This window comes from Platalea leucorodia (assembly GCF_965183815.1).
Source record: "Platalea leucorodia genome assembly, chromosome: W".
Classification (NCBI taxonomy): Eukaryota; Metazoa; Chordata; class Aves; order Pelecaniformes; family Threskiornithidae; genus Platalea; species Platalea leucorodia.
The window spans coordinates 4,412,254-4,429,201 of record NC_138859.1 but is presented as its reverse complement, the minus strand read 5'-3'; the positions used below and the strand labels follow the sequence as shown (position 1 = coordinate 4,429,201).

The window sequence follows — 16,948 nt, the reverse complement described above, 5'->3', positions numbered from 1 at the left end:
TTCATCATTCTCATCTTTAATTTTTCCACCTTTGTTTTTTAAGGAGAATATTCCCCAAGAGTACTACACAACTACACATATGGCAAATCTACTCTGTGGCTAAGTTCAGCTTGCTAGGCACACTATGGAAATCCCACGTCACCTCTAAATTTATACAAGCAGCTCCACTATTCTGGTTTGTAATCTCCACACTCCCTGAGACCTTCTAAACTGCTTAAGAAGCTTTTTCTTCCTCATTCTGGAAATGAGCAGAAAAATGGCTTTAGCACCTCTGCTGAATACTTCTTTGACATTAAAAGTCACACCTGTAGTTAGCCTGTTCAGGATGGAAATGTTTGGAAAACTGAAAAACCTCCAAACTTGCGTAATTCCCCTTTCAAAAAGCTACATTTTAGGCAGTGGCTTCCTAGCATTAATATTGCACTGCATGGACCGAACCTTAAATTTCCTCCAATGGGTAAGGTGACAGAAAACTGGACCCATTTCTGAAATAGTGCTCACTAGATGTTCCTGGAATTAATTCAAGCTTAATTTTGTGATTCCTGTTCCACCCATTTCAAGAGGTTGCACCATCAGATGCCTTTCCTGTGATATATTTTTGACTAGGGACTTTGCTCCTTCCTTCTCTTGTGTGTCTCATGTCCATCCATTCATCTCATCCCTTAATACCTCACTAAAACATACTTCTTGATATGATCCTTGCTTACCCACATTTGTCACATGCCTTTCATCATTTTCTCTTGCTTCATAGGCTTACATTAATAGCTGGCAGGAATTCTTACATTTTACAATAAACTGTGGGGGAGGGAAAAGTGGACAAAATGCTTAGAAATAAAATTTGGCACTAGCATACTGTACCACACCTATCAATTACACTGGCTTTCCCACCCTAGAGAACGGAAGGAACTTTGTTCTAAGTTTCAGTTAGACCTAACAAGTTAAGCAGGGTCACTGCATAGAACAGGCGACTTCAAAAGTAAATCTATTCTGCTTTAGGAAATGCTGGCCATGATTCAGGGAACTTTCCTTCAATTCCATACTTACCGTAATGACTGAGTCTTAAATATACTTCTTATGTACTCTAGTAAAACTCTACAGGACTAGAACAATATATAAAACTGATAATATATGAAATCCCTCCTTGGGATAAAAGCAAAACTTAAACCACCCGACTGTCTCGTGGCACTCAAAAAAAAAAAATCGAAACAAGAAGAGGTGTTAGCCCAGGTGCCTTATGTGAAATCCCAATTTAGGTAATTACAGGCTGCCTACACAAATTCCTCCTTCAGTTTCAATTAGATACAGTATTCACTTCCTGCCTGATACGTAGGTAAGGTCACTTGCTTCCCATTGCAGAAGGGCTGCCACGTTCCAACCCAGAGGTGGCAGCATTTTGGCAGTGGGTAAAGTTACACAAGCTTGTAGAACTCTATACAGTATAGACTGCTTGTGTCTTAGTGTTTTTCTTCCTGTATGCCTGGTCTGTAAAGCACTCTGGAATGCAGTGTGATAGGAGGTGGTTCATAAATCCAACCAAAATAGTCAAACGATTGTCTTTTAGATACTCTTACATATAAAACTTGCTCTAGACAGTTGTGCGTATGGCGTAACTAACTACTAATGCATTCGGGAATCCAGTCCCCATTGTTCATTCCCTAAACACCGAGGAGTCAGATTATGCCAAAACCAGTTCTGTGCAACTTAATCTGATAACCCAGGTGGTTCTTACTACACCTAGATTCACAGATCATAAGGATATGAGCCATGGGTTATGCATCAAAAACAAAAGTAGTCATTTAAAGACAACTCACTTGAGAATAGGCAATTAGCTATTTAAGCGACGTTAAAGGATGCAAGCTAAACCTCAGAGTTTAAAAAGAACAAACGAAAAAAACCTAAACAAACAAAAAAAAAACCCAAAAAACCAACACAAAACACCACAAAAGTTTGTGCCCAAAACTACAGGAAGATTACAATAAAGGATACTCTACATACTATGTTCATCTCAGACTCTGGCCAAAGCAACTCAGGAAGAGGCCAGTCAGTCAGGAACACCCCACTAGATGGCACCAACTGACCGGAGTGATTTATTTGTAAAGAGAGGGTAGTGCACTCCAGTTGCCTGTGTACCAGCAGAAAGCAACTTGTTCTGGTGAACTGAGGAATTCTTACGGTTTAGGATTTTTAGAATTGAAATTGCATGAAATGCTAAGGAAAGAAGTACCCTCTCTACAACTACTTGAAAGGAGGTTGTAGCAAGGTGAGTGGGGGTCTCTTTTCCCAAGTAACAAGCAATAGGACGAGAAGAAATGGCCTCAAGTTGTGCCAGAGGAGGTTTAGGCTCAATATTAGGAATGAAAGGGTTATCAAGCACTGGCACAGGCTGCCCAGGGCAGAGGTTGAGTCTCCATCCCTGGAGGTATTTAAAAGGTGGGTAGACGTGGTGCTTAGGGACATGGTTTAGTGGTGGACTTGGCAAGGCTGGGTTAGCGGTTGGACTCAGTGATCTTAAAGGTCTTTTGCAACCTAAATGATTCTATGATTCTATTCTAAGTAACAGCATGACTTTTCTAGGCAGTGAGATGACAGAAGTGCCTTTTTATCCTCTCCCTGAAATAAATTCTAACCAAGTCAACTTCTAACTTTGGCCTTAGTTAAAAATCAAGCACTCCACCTCAGCTTTCCCACCTTTAACGTGGGAGTAGAGGCCCTTTCCTGGCATTAGAAGATTTGTCTGTAGAATTCTGCGAAGACCAAAACAACAAGTATAAAATGAAAAGATACCTTTACTACTATAATCTAATAGGTATTGGGGAAGGGAGTTTCATTGTGATGATTGTTTGGGGTGGCGGGTTTTTTCTGGTTTTTTTGTTTGTTTGGTTGGGTTTTTTTGTTGTTGTTGTTGTTTTTAAAATCCTTTGGTGGCTTAATTTGTATCAGTTTTCATAACAGGAGGCTATCCTCTGAATTCACTTCAGCACTGCAGTTATCCTGTTATGTTCTGAGCCTAATATGAAACTTTAAACAGACTTCACAAGACCAAACCCTTAATTCTCCCTGAATTTGTGTCTTTTGTTCACACACAAGATAACTAAGTGGATTCAGTTCTCATCTCTGATTTTAGTATTAGCTAAGGTACTCACTGCATAAAACAGCTTACAAAACTAGAAAATCTAACTTAAAGCTTCCATTGCGAAGTATCACACCAAAATAAAAGTAACAGGAAATATTTAGTTATCTCTATTGATAAAAACAGATTGCTGTGGTTGTCAGGTAGATTAATAATAAGCCGTGCTATTGCTCATACGCAAATACTAATATTGACTGCTTATTTTAATATAGATACACTAACTTCCAGTATTAGAGCTATCTAAAGAGATCAGCATAGACAGTGACCTGTTTCATCCTCTGAAGACCAAACAAGAGATAATAAAGCAATAGGTTTTGTATCATTTTGCTGAGAAATAGAAATAAACCTATTGTACTAGACACCCTTTTCGAACTCAGGTTTTAGGCAAATACAGTGATTGCGTAAATGGGTAAACATCTGAAAGCTAGCTAAGCACATGTGTAAAGAAACAAGCTTACGCTCTAAAAGAAGAGATGGAGGAATTCTGTACCTGATGCAGAGATGGGATGCATCAGAGAAAGCAGATCTCATGGGGGACAAAAAGCTGTAATCAGTATATTTACAGCATAAAATTAAAAGTAAATACATCGAGAGCAGCAATTCAAACTTTCTTTATATTCAGAAACAGTGATGCAGACCCACGCACAAACATACTTTCTGTGGGGAAAAACAATTTGTCAAGGCATTGATGTTTACACGCTTTGCCTTCACTACACTGGAAGTTACTTTCCTTCAATGTTTTCCACTCCCATACTTTAAATTATATATTAAATACTACTACCAGCAAATACTGTTCTGTATAAAAGACAAAGCAGCTAGTCAGGCTGAACATTAACTCCAAATGCAGGCAAAATTACTGCAGACATGAAGAAATACCACAGCTCCAGTTCAAAAGCAGCATGGGGGATGTAGTCCTATAGTTTGAAAAGAGAATTCCCTCTGAGACTTCCACGTGATACATTTTAACCAGCAGAAAACCCTGGATCCTTGTAAGGAATCAATGTTGACAGAACCTCAAACTATTTTAACTGATTGATATCAAAATGGAAAAGGACATCTTAGGTCACAGTTACATACTCACTCAAGGGCAACTTTTATTTCCCCAGCTACAGTGAAATCTGAAATAATAATCACAGCCAACTACAGTAATTGTAAAATGACCAACTTCAGCTTCCCCCAGGTCTTTTTGTGTCCTACCCCCCCTTTTTTGTTTTCGCTTTAAACACTCTTTAGACGACAGCTGAAGCCCAGAATGGTTTAAATTAATTTCTAACAGTGTCGCAAAGTTCTCAATAATTTCTTCACTTTAAAACGTCATTATTTTAATCACTTATTACACAGGCATGCACTTTGTGTAAAGTTTCTTATAAAAGTATGCTCCTTTTCTGCAAAAAGAAAATGAATGGCAACAGAGGAGAATACTAAATATACTTTAAGTAGTCAGCACTCACCTCCTGCTCCTGTTGGAAGATGACAACTCTACCTCCTTTGTCTCCTGTTGCTAACAACTCTCCAGAATGGTTAAATTCTACTGTAGAAATGATATCCGCTGCATAGGAACAAAAATAAACCCCACAAGTTAGTAATTCTTCTAAATACTAAGTGGCCAAGAAAGCTACAATTATAAGCAAGAAAGAAAATGCATACTTCCATTCAGTTTAAGTATACTTATGTTACAAAATACAAGTAGGGATTTCTTCAAAAATATAGAAGTAATTTTTTAAAGCTCTACGTTTGAAAACCCGTTCCTAGTTCACCATGCCAGAGTTACAAGTTCAGTGTTGTGCACTAAATTGTTTTTAAAGGTTTTATATCATCACTTCTTAGAACAGTTTTTCTGTTACGACTGCTACCCTAGTACAGTATAGAAATGGATTTTCAGCATGTGCTGTAACAGCAGAGAGAGACTGTATATACACATTCACACCTTTATTTTCTCCATTCTTTCTGATAGAAGAACTGGATACATTCATTATCCCTATGATCTCAAAGCTTTTTGCCCCTTTTTTTTTTTAAGGACTCTGCACACATTTGACAACTTAAGGGCAAAACGTATCAGGGTGGAGATGTTCAGACATCAGTGCCTAAGGAATGCAAGGATGTGGAACAAAAACAGCTACGGAAAATTAAGAAATAAATTCAACAGTCTCTAAGAAACATGAGTACCTTTTCTGGATGAGGAAGGTCTACATTACCACAAGTTTTTTTATATGGGGTACTAAAATTAAATTGTGAATATACATAGACAAAAAAACCTGTCATGCCTAGTACCAAATTGATCTGTTTATACAGGGGGGAAGAAAAAAAAAAAAAAAGAGGACAAATTACAACTGAAGCTTAAGCATACCAATTCACGTTTTCAAACGCACACATGCCCCTTATACCTTCAAACAGTAGAATCAGAAGCCAAACCATTCTTTGAACGCAAACTCCAAATTGCAATACAACTATATAAATCTATTTTTCTGCAGAAGAAAGTACCTAAGATTTTTACATATGCAAGTCTTCAGGCTCTTTTGCTTTCACATCAGTCTAACACAGGTAAACAATGTATTCTGTTGGACGGTTTCTTCGTTCTCCGTTTTAGAGTTAAAAAAGGTCTGGTACCTGCTCTACAGACTGAAAGCTACTGCTAAACAAAAGATACAGTCTGGATTTAAACAGACACTATTGTGCAGCCTATCACGGAAGCTATCTTATCGTAGACAGCAACAGAGTTCTTTCATTTTGAAGAAGTGAAACATGCAGGATTTTCCTCTTATTCATTTTAATACTAAAATGAAACTTGCATCATTCTCGGGTTGTCCCAAACGCATGGGCGGTGGCCTCTGAGGACATGAGCAAGCTGTTCTTTAATAACTGCATTACACAGCAGCTACAAGCATGCAGCCTATCTGTCTGAAAACTGCACAATGCAAAGACAGCCTAGACAAGCAGGCCAAACTCGGCTGCAAAATCCTCAAACAGAGGCAAAAGATGCCGAGTCAGATTCTTGGCACAAACAGGTATGTACAGCTCAGTTGTGTTTTCTAATATACAGCATAAACTGCCGTATAAAAAAAAGGATAAACACAAGATTACCCTATCTCCATCGACCTCCCTTGCTATGATTATCTGGCACTGCTGAAACACAAACAGACTGCAATTTCTCAAGAACACTGTGTTAAGGACGTATATATGATGTAAGCTTGTATGTAGATAAACCAGGATCCAGATCACACATAGGAAAACCTTGATTTGAGTGCACATCATTTTTGTTTTTCCCCTGAAGAAGATATGGCATGCAATATGTACCTTTCACAGGTGAACAGGGCATAAAGATAATATACAATTAATCAAATCCAGTATGCAGAAAGAGTGAAGTGCAAACCAAGCAATCTGATTTTGACTATTCCATACAATGCAAACCACATTGTTGTAATCCTCTGATAGGAGAAGAGCTTAAGAAGTTACCAATTAATTGAAGAAAACCAAGGTAACTCAGCTCTCAGTAATGAGAAGTATACAGAATGATTACTATTTTGAAAAACAGAGATTTAACACTGCAAGCTAAGCCAGTCTTAAAACAGAGAAGACGATACAGCACATTATCAATCTAAATATGTGCATGTACGTGGAAGTAGAACAGCAAAGAAAAATTTGCCTTAAAAATGTTATACATGCATCTAAGAATAGATGGATAAATTCATCATAGTACTTACTCGGTGCAAGTCACTGAAAAGTTTTACAAGGTGAAAAGCCTTAGGCTTGAAGCTTTATCATCATAGGCAGCAACAACAGCCAGAAAAGCCTTAAATTAAGAGATAAAACCTCCATTTTCTTAGGTCTGCTGATGTAATACATATTGTATTTAATTATACAGGTCTCATGTATAGCAGAAAGCTAACCGCTTTTCTGTAACAATTCTAGACATTCTCACTTTTTGCATTTATTTTAACTTCCAATATCATCCAAGCTTGGTATCAGTCATCTTCAAGCTGATACAAGTCCTGCTTTGTCTGCAGGCTCAAGTGCATGAACCAACTTTTAGTGCTAACATCCCCACACCTCCTGGAAGTCCAGCAGCCTCAGTCAGTGGTGACAAGGTACTCCAAACTCTCCAGTGCCTCATCGACACTATGCAAAAGATATTTTCAAGTACTTGGATCAATTTTAAATTAGAAACAATATACATTCCTTAGCAGCAATCACAACAGAAAATTATTAATTAGTTTTTAAACTCAAGCTACATCTATAGAATCTGATGTGCCTTCTACACTGTAATCTTGGACTGTTCCCTTCCCAAGGACAAAACAAACATGCTAAAAAAGTAGGCAGAAAAAATGATTTCTGCTTAACTAGTCCCAAAACAGGGCTGAGATGCATATTTTATACAAAAATCAGTACTGAAGAGCAAAGCAACCAATCATACATTTTAAATCCAATAACTCACCATTAAGAATATTGTATTCCCATACCTTGGTCAAAGAAAGAGACAGACATCAAGGCACTGGTGTTGAACTGGGCGGATTTAATAGTGTTTGAGAATTGACAGGGGAAGCATTTCATCTTCCGCAGTGCACTGATTCGCTTGTGTATTTTCATCTGTATTAACACCCTCGTTGCCAAATAAAATCAATGTTATCCTTTTCTTTTCAAATGGTAACTGCAATTCCTGTGATAGTTACATGTAGGGTTATTTTAGTCCTCCAGCGCTGCAACGGGGAAAAGAGCATCTATAGAACACGCTGCCTTCTCTCTGCCTCCTCCCTTTTGTGCATGCTATTTTTGCTACATTCTCTAGGTGGGAGTCTTGCAAACACAGAGGGCTGCTCTCACTGTCCAGAAGGTTGTAAATGATCCCTTCTGCACGCAAAGAGCACTAGGGAGGAATATCTGAGGGGGGAGCAGATGTATAGGTGCTCCATTGTCACCAACACCAATGGCTTCTGGAAATAGGATGCATTCTATTGTTTACTGCTGAATCCATTTCAATGCCCTCCTCTGCAAGCACCAGTGTCAGAGATAAATAACCACCAAAACCTTATCTGATAACCATACCCCACACAGGATACAGTTAAGATAACGTTATCTGTTAATAGACTTCCACAGTTACCCATGCCTTGAGAGATCAGATTTGTGTCTCTCCTCCCCCCAAGCATCTTGAGACATCTTTGACACCAAGATGAAGCGTGACATTTAAAATACTACAGGGCAACATCAAACACACGAGATGAGGACAACATTGTGACAAAAGCAAAAAACAGGACAGAAACGTATATCTACATTCCTGTAGCATACCTGCAATACCTGCACTAGGTTTCTCCCTCTTGCATAACTTGGGATAGACAGTTCAGGGGTCACTATAGTTTTTAAAAGTACTTCTTGGCACAGATGTATATGGTTGTCCTTTAGTTCCACTTAAATATCCCTTCATAGACACTTGTTAATGCCATAGAAACACTTTCAAGACTACTAAATATTTCCAAATAATGGTTTTCAGTGATCTACAAGCAAAGGGTGGGGGGAATCACCTACACAACCCAAAGCCCATTTACTGCTGTTGCGCATGTACATCACCATGGGAAAATGTTTTGCAGCAGGTTGAGTGAAACGCTATAATCAAACACAGAACTACTGTGCAGTTGTATCCCTGTATCAAAGAAACAAAACACACTACAGCCAAACCAAGACAGAGATATTAAAAATCCTACTGAACTGTAAAGAGAGGCTTCTGGCCCCTGACCTACCAGCACACGCCAACAGGGCAGTCTGCTTTCCCGGGAGTCCTCAAAACCTCTGAACAGCTCCCCCAGATACAGCAGCTCCCATCTAGTTTCTTGCAACTGCTGTCAAGGTTGCTTTTTCTTCTGCACATGATCTTTATTTTCACAACCTGCTCTAAGCTTTTTATGTATTGCTTCAATGATACATCTTCACTTTAAGTGCTCCAATAGAAATCAAAACCACCGCAAGGCCTGGACACTTATCTTCCCTAGATTCATGTAAGACTAGCTTTTCCCATGGTAGACGTGGAGACAGGAACCTGAAGAACCAAAGGAATCAAAACAAGGTGTCTAGCTTTGACAGAGAACGGGACAGGGTGGGGGAAGACATTTATCTCGAAGTTTTAGTAATGCTTCAAGTAACATGTTCACCATTCACCACGTGAAAGCGAGACATACCAGAAGCTCCCAAGCAATTCTTAACCAGTGGGAGATGCACACTTCTGCTAATTAATCATCTCACAAGAGAACAGCCACTCAAAACAAACCTAACTTGTTTCCTAGTGGGCTTCTGAAGATAACAATCACCATTTCAGAATGTTTAGTCAATATTTATTACACCAACTTTTGCTATTTTGAGTAATTCACCTGTCATGTCAGGCAGGATACAGATGGTTTGAAAAACTGAGGCACTGGGCCAGTGCACTTACGAAAGATGACCAGTTCAAATAAAAATAGGCAGATTACACTGTTCAAAGATAGAATAATAAAGGAATCCAACAGATCTCAAATGCCTTTTCCCCCTTTAAAGGAAAGCAATGTTTGCAATAAGAACTCAGCGATAGACATTAAAAAACATTTTTACACTTTGGGGGCCTTCCACACTTTTCAGTGAATGCTGAACAAGAACCACACATGCACTATCATGAGCAAGTTTTCTGAAATATTAGAGAAAGGGCAGTGCTGAAGTTTTACCACTGTCAACAAGTCTACGGAATAAGGGAATAGAACAGCTTTATCAATCCAAACAAGCCAAACCATACTGTAATCCAATGACTTAGTTCCAGAAGGCCCATTGTGAACCTGAAAAGCAATTCTCTATTAAATTTGTTTCCAATAATAGAATAAAAGGTATTTTATTAGTACAGAAGAGGCTATCTATTTTAATGTACCATGAACTTTATATAAACTCTGCTTATAAAACATGCTTGGTAGGCAAAACATGTCACCTACTCTACAGCAGCGAGTCAATCATGGCAGTGAACAAAGAGCGTCTTTATTTCACCAGACCTAAAAGGTTTCTGTGCAAGTTTTTGGAATCACGTTGATCTGCTGCCTAGGCAGAGAGCAAGTAAATCAGTATGTTTACACAAGTGGAGCAATCTCCTGATGCTTCCAAGGACTGAACAAAGAATTGTAGTATTTAAAAAGCATTTTGGTACTTCTTCATTGTTTATACACCTTCCCAGTGGCTCAAAATACCATTTCTGGAATTTTCCAAAGGAGCAACTCAAACAAATCTTGTGCATAATGTCGAGCAGATTACTTATAGGTTGGTAATTCTGTCCGAAGGAGTAAAAAGACAATTCACTGACCAAACGTGCAGCCCACCTCCTCAGTTTGCCAGCCTTAAGTATGGAAGAAGCTATTTTGATCAAACTAAACATCAATTGATCATTCCAAGGATACTTCAGAAACTGTCTGGAACGGGAAACATTAAGAAACCAACTTTTAGGATTATTATTAAAATCCAAGGAAGCTCAAAAATCCTCAAATTGAAGCAGCAGCACAGGAATGGATAAACATCATAGGGGATAAAGACAGTGAAATATCTGAATTCAACGCACAATTACTGAGCATACCTGAGCCATTCTTCCTAGATTATCTCTAAAGATAGTCAACAAGCTCAAAACTGAGCAAGAGTATCTATCTGTCCAGGAGAACCTGAAGACCTTAAGAGTCTGGAAATCACTTGTGAATTGTTTGGTCCTTTCTAATCCAGGGTAGAACAAAACTTTCAGATTACTAAACAGATGCAACTTCCAAAAACTCAAGCTCAAGTCACAGCTAATGACAGAAAATTGTGAGGTTTTATTGGACTTTCTTGTTTCTAGTAAAGATTCTAGTTTGGAGTTATGTACTCCATTGTTGGGGGGAAAAAACAACACCAGAGAGAAGACGAAAGCTCCTCCAAAGCTTCAAATATTTTAAGAAGCTACACAATACACTCTGAATGTCTGAGTCATCCCAACATCACCCCATTGTTTGCAAGATTTTGATTTACCACACTTATCAAGAGTCCTATTATATTGTGTATTAAGTCTCTGAAGCTAGACAGTAAAGTGTTAATCTCAAAGTGAACAGGAAGGCTGTTTAAATAAGATTAAGAAAGAGTGACTCTACGTGTGTGTTTGCAGAGAAGAGAGCTCCTAACACAGGATACCACAACTATACGCACCAGGGAAAGAATAAGAAAGCAAAATGGCAAGCACTATTTAGACTGATGGTATAAAAGGAAACACCCTTTGCATTCCAGCCTCATCCCTAATTTATGTATGTAGAGAGGGGGAAGGGAACACAAGGATTGCATACTTTAAAGTTACCATGACTGGTTTTACTATTGCCTTCATTTCCCTTTTCTTCATTCACTTTCAAGAGTGATTCTCTGCATTCATTCCGTCTCTCAGAAGTGACTAGGCAACAAAACCAAAGGCAGCTGGGAGAAGGCATTCCTACTGTTCAATTTATTTCTCAAGAGTCATTCCAGAAGTCCTTTAAATAGACCTCCTCTTTACTAGGAGAGGGCATTAAAAATATATTAATTCCTCAGAAATATGAGGATGGGATGAAATACATGCAACACAGAAGTAAAGAAAGGGGTTACCCTTGTGGCAAAAATGTTCACGTCTGTGCCATGAAGCATTGCAAGAGCCAGCTGGTTACTTGTTCTCTCCTAAGTACCAGTCCTGCAATACTGCTGCACACAAAGAGCACACAAAGCACCTTAACAGCCGAGGGGAGTGGAATCTGTATGATGGCCAGCTAGCTTCACACTGCTGCTGGCCCTAGCGGTATTAGAACACAAACACGCCGGAGCCGAAGATGCAGTTCAAGCAGCAGACAGTAATTAAGCTGGTTTTGTTGGCTTGTGCAAACCTGGGAAATCTACACACAGGGAGAAAGATTTACAGAGTGTTCTCTAGCATTCACATTCATTCCAAGTGCTCCAGGCCCTGTGATGCTGAAAATAAAAAACATGCCATCATCATGAACTCATCATTTTCCTCATTGATTCTGAAAGCATTCTAGTCCTGTTTGGTAAAGATGTATTTAAATGTTGAGACACTCCCAGTCCTATTTACATATGTATCTCTGCATAATATATATGCACAAGGTACCAGTCTCCAAATAGTGAATACATGTAGTACTTCACATCTGAAGTTCACTGCATAAACTACTCACCCTAAGTAAAAACCAAATATAAACGTTGTCAAGCAGTCCTAAAAACCATACTTTCCCTCTATTTCTTGGACTTTCCTTTATTCCCATTTCTTTTATCCACTCTTTCTTCTCCCCTTCTTTGCCAGTCTTTGAGGAAAAATATCACTTTCTGGAACAGGCAAGTCCTAGTTCAACTAGGAGTTCAACTTTGGATTCGAAAGCCTGAGTGATTTACTCATTATTATTATTATACACCTTATTTTTAACTTTCTATTCAGTTTCCTAAAATAAAGGTTGGACCCCTCCTGATAAAGCTTTTTCCTGTAGCTTCCTAAGTTACATTAACCTGACCAATACCTACCTTGCAACTCTGATTCAGTTCACAGTGGGCCAATACATAAGCAGGGCTCTACTCTTCAATGGCAAAGCATGGCTCACATAGTATCCTTAAGTACGCCGCATCCTTCTGAGATTACTCTTTATGCTGCCAAATCTACATTACTAGCAACGACAGTAAGAACTCTGTTATCACCAGCCTTCAGAAGTAGGAGCTTGAATTCAGTCACTTTTTTGAATGGAAGCAGGAACAGTACATGCTACGGGAAGGAACCAGTACTGCAAGACAACTATTTCATAGGATACACGTGTATTAGGACAGCTTTGAATTTACAGATGCATTTATAACATGTTCTTAGATAGTCTAGAGAGAATGCAACTTAAGTACTAAGCTCAAAACAATGTTATTGTGTGGTTTTCTAACTTTATGAGAACAACTACTTTTGTTAAGCCTTCTTAGAAAACACAACAGTTACTGAGCCGCAAACTTCCATTCCCTCCCACTGAAATAATACAGTGATACCAGCCTTAATCTTGTTGCCATTGGTTTTATGTAAGGCTAGTAATTCCCCTAAATAGCTTTACTAGGCTCAATGCTTAGAGAAGAATACAGCTCCAAACCCATCTGTCCTACGCAACAGAAGCTGCTCCTGTCTGCAAAGCAATAGTGAGAAGATGGCATTAGAACTGCAGAGAACAAAACTGGAACAGAAGTGACTCTCAAAAACCTTTACAAGTCAGAATAATAATGAACATGCAGATGAAGTATTTTACCAAGATAATAGTAAAGTAGGGAACAGAATCACCATCTACCAAAATACAGTGCCTCTCATCTGGAAAAGCAGCTCCTTACACATTCAGAAATCTTTAAGTGATCTTAAGTTAACTGTGATATCAAAGCAACTTCCTCGTTTAAACACAATTCATAGAAAGCACACTGTGTTCAATATTTCAGTCTAAGTTGTATAAGCAGTACCATACTAAATATTTTAATTCTTGTGTTTGGTAAACAATTCCTGTGCCTCACTGGGCAACTGCTGTTTGTGGGCCAACATTAGTAAGCTTCAACATCTCCATTCAGCTCAAGTTTCCACCATCACATTTATCACCAGTTTCCCCTGTGGTCCATATTCAGACCAAGGCAAGAGGCCAATGAACGAGCGTGCTAAAACAGCAGCAACTTTCAGAAGTAGCAGAAAGTACTGCAGGGAACACTATAATCACCACCTCCGACAGACACTACCACCACCTCAAACTTTTGTGAATGATCCCTAACAGATTTCAGTTACATTAAGCAGTTTGGTTTTTTGCTAAGCTAACAGAGTTCATTAAGACTGAACTGAAGGCATTAGATGAACAAATTTGCTGGGAGGGGGCAAGGAACATGCTCAGGAGCAACCACATCTCCAGACGGCACAGCTGTATTTGCAAAAGGCTATCGAGCCTACAACCAAAATGCCAATTAAGTGCATTTCTGTCTATATGTAGAGTCTCCACGAGCTTACACTTACAACAGTTTCCTAAACAAGGTTAGAATTTGGCATTGCTAGAAGAGAAAGGAAATTGATTTAAACCTCAGACCACAGGCTTCCTGTCTCCATCTATAGTAGGAAATTCAAAGTCTCCAGTATACACGACTCCAAGACACCTGTGGTGGCGTTAGAGAAAACAGAGATGACAAACAGTAGCAACTCCAAGCACTCTGAAAACAGATGTGTCACACACTAATGTGAACTGATTGGTCCATGCTTCCTACCACTTACAATGACCTAAAAGTTTCATTTTTGTGAAAGGAGTTAAAGCATTCACATGAAAAACTAGTATGAGCTGTGGGAAAGAACTTTTACACCTTAAATTGATTTAAAACTGTGATCCACCATGGAACTGGTGAAGCAACACCTCTACCACAACTGCTGTAACCACCGGGCTATACACTTGACTGTAGAGGTTTTATTTCTGCTCACCAAATCTGGCACTGCATTCTATAATTCCTTTTATGCAAACTTCATTGTAAATCCAAAGAATAATAAAAAAAAAAACAAACCAAAACCCTATAGGTCTAGTGTATGTTAGCTGAAAACAATTTTGAACTATTTCCTTGAAACCATTTCATCTGATGAGAACTAAATAGTTTTGGGTTTGTTTTTTTTAACCCCAAATTAGTTATTAATAAAGCGCTTCAAAAATTACTACCAAAAAATCTTCTCATATTACACCCATAACAACAGCAGATAGAAGAATGTTCTCTCTATATAAACAAATGCAAAGCTGTTTGGTTTCTGGATAGAAATCATTAACCCTCATCACCTTGATTAATTACTTTCTATTTTTAAACCTTAAGACATTACTGCAGTTCCTTTCAGAACACATGCATAAGAAACCAATAGGCACATCCCCTTCTTCCACGAGGTGACAGAGAATAAGTTGACCACAGCAGTATCTTTACTTCACAAGAAGCTGCAAACCAACAGAGTTCCCAGCATGTTGTCTTGCCCCTAAGCTAAACATCATCTGTCTGGGAGAACAGAGTAAGGAGCACTCAGTCTACTCGCATTCAGAGAAGGGGGAAACTTAATACATTTACAACAGATCAGTTCAGATGCAAACACCACAAAAAACTACTGCTGACTTGGCTGCCAACACTTAGGCACTGCACGTTTAACTAATAAGGTTAACCTAGCTCCAACATTAGTTCATGTAAAAAACGTTCACACTGTGGAACTAGCGAAACATTAGTTGTAGCTCTGTCGGTACAGTTTCAAGTCCTCCAGGAGCTGCCTTCACCCACGTATTACTAGGACCTCTAAGGGTGTATTTTATGCATACACCTAAGCGGATCTATCCTATGATCCTTCCCATCCTGGAATTGAATCATAGAATCATAGAATCGTTAAGGTTGGAAAAGACCCTTAAGATCATCAAGTCCAACCGTTAACCCAGCACTGCCAAGTCCACCACTAAACCATGTCCTCAAGCACCACATCTACCCTTCTTTTAAATCCCTCCAGGGATGGAGACTCAACCACTGCCCTGGGCAGCCTGTGCCAGTGCCTGACAGCCCTTTCAGTGAAGAAGTTTTTCCTAATATCCAACCTAAACCTCCCTGGCGCAGCTTGAGGCCATTTCCCCTTGTCCCATCACTTGTTACTGGGGAGAAGAGACCGACCCCCACCTTGCTACAGCCTCCTTTCAGGTAGTTGTAGAGAGCAATAAGGTCTCCCCTCAGCCTCCTCTTCTCCAGGCTAAACAACCCCAGCTCCCTCAGCCGCTCCTCATAAGACTTGTGCTCCAGACCCTTCACCAACTTCGTTGCCCTCCTCTGGCCACTCTCCAGCACCTCCATGTCCTTCTTGGAGTGAGGGGCCCAACACTGAACACAGCACTCGAGGTGCGGCCTCACCAGTGCCCAGTACAGGGGCACTGTCACCTCCCTGGTCCTGCTGGCCACACTATTCCTGATACAAGCCAGGATGCCATGGGGCCTCTTGGCCACCTGGGCACACTGCTGGCTCCTGTTCAGATGGCTGTCAACCAACACCCCCAGGTCCTTTTCCACCAGACAGCTCTCCAGCCACTCCTCCCCCAGCCTGTGGCGTTGCCTGGGGTTGTTGTGACCCAAGTGCAGGACCCGGCACTGAGCCTTGTTGAATCTCATGCAGTTGGCCCCGGCCCAACGATCCAGCCTGTCCAGGTCCCTCTGCAGGGCCTTCCTACCCTCCAGCAGATCGACACTTCCACCCAACTTGGTGTCATCTGCAAACTTACTGAGGGTGCACTCAATCCCCTCCTCCAGGTCATCAATGAAGATAATGAACAGGACCGGCCCCAACCCTGAGCCCTGGGGAACACCACTCGTGACCGGCCGCCAACTGGATTTGACTCCATTCACCACCACTGTCTGGGCTCGGCCGTCCAGCCAGTTTTTAACCCAGCGCAGAGTGCACTTATCCAAGCCGTGAGCAGCCAGCTTCTCCAGGAGAATGCCGTGGGAGGGAGGGTGTGTCTGTGCGTGAAGCTTCTTACAGTCGTCTGCAACTCTGGAAGACTACCACTAGCCAAATAATTCAATCTGCAAGTTACTGCGAAGTGGAGACATTACCAGTCAAGACAGAGCCATTTTTCAATTCAACGCAAGATAGATCAGCCTGAAAATACCTCAAACTCAATAATAAGGGGTTATTTAATACCTGACAAGAATTCCCTTGAGTCTCTAAAGGCATCCTCTGCCTTGAAACCACAAATAGCATTGTTCTGGACTTTTACAATACCCTATGAAAGGCAACTGAACCTCAAGGTGGTCTGAAGCACCACCCAGATATTTTTAATTCAAATAGTT

At 40.0% G+C, this 16,948-nt stretch overlaps 1 protein-coding gene across 5 annotated transcripts in view; it reads right to left on the bottom strand.

Annotated features, from left to right (window-relative positions):
- Positions 1 to 16,948, bottom strand: part of LOC309601865 (serine/threonine-protein phosphatase 2A 55 kDa regulatory subunit B alpha isoform) — a gene marked incomplete at its 5' end in the record, with an annotated part of 45,631 nt that overhangs the window by 9,493 nt on the left and 19,190 nt on the right. For 4 of the 5 annotated variants that reach the window (XR_014230603.1, XR_014230604.1, XM_082335082.1 and 1 more), the window contains one exon: positions 4,582 to 4,679. Coding sequence is in view for 3 of the 5 variants with exons in the window: in XM_082335082.1 (XP_082191208.1) it covers positions 4,582 to 4,679 (98 nt within the window). Of the gene's footprint in view, positions 1 to 4,581; positions 4,680 to 7,587; positions 7,715 to 16,948 lie in introns of those variants that run through there. The other variant, XM_082335080.1, reaches the window with a different exon arrangement.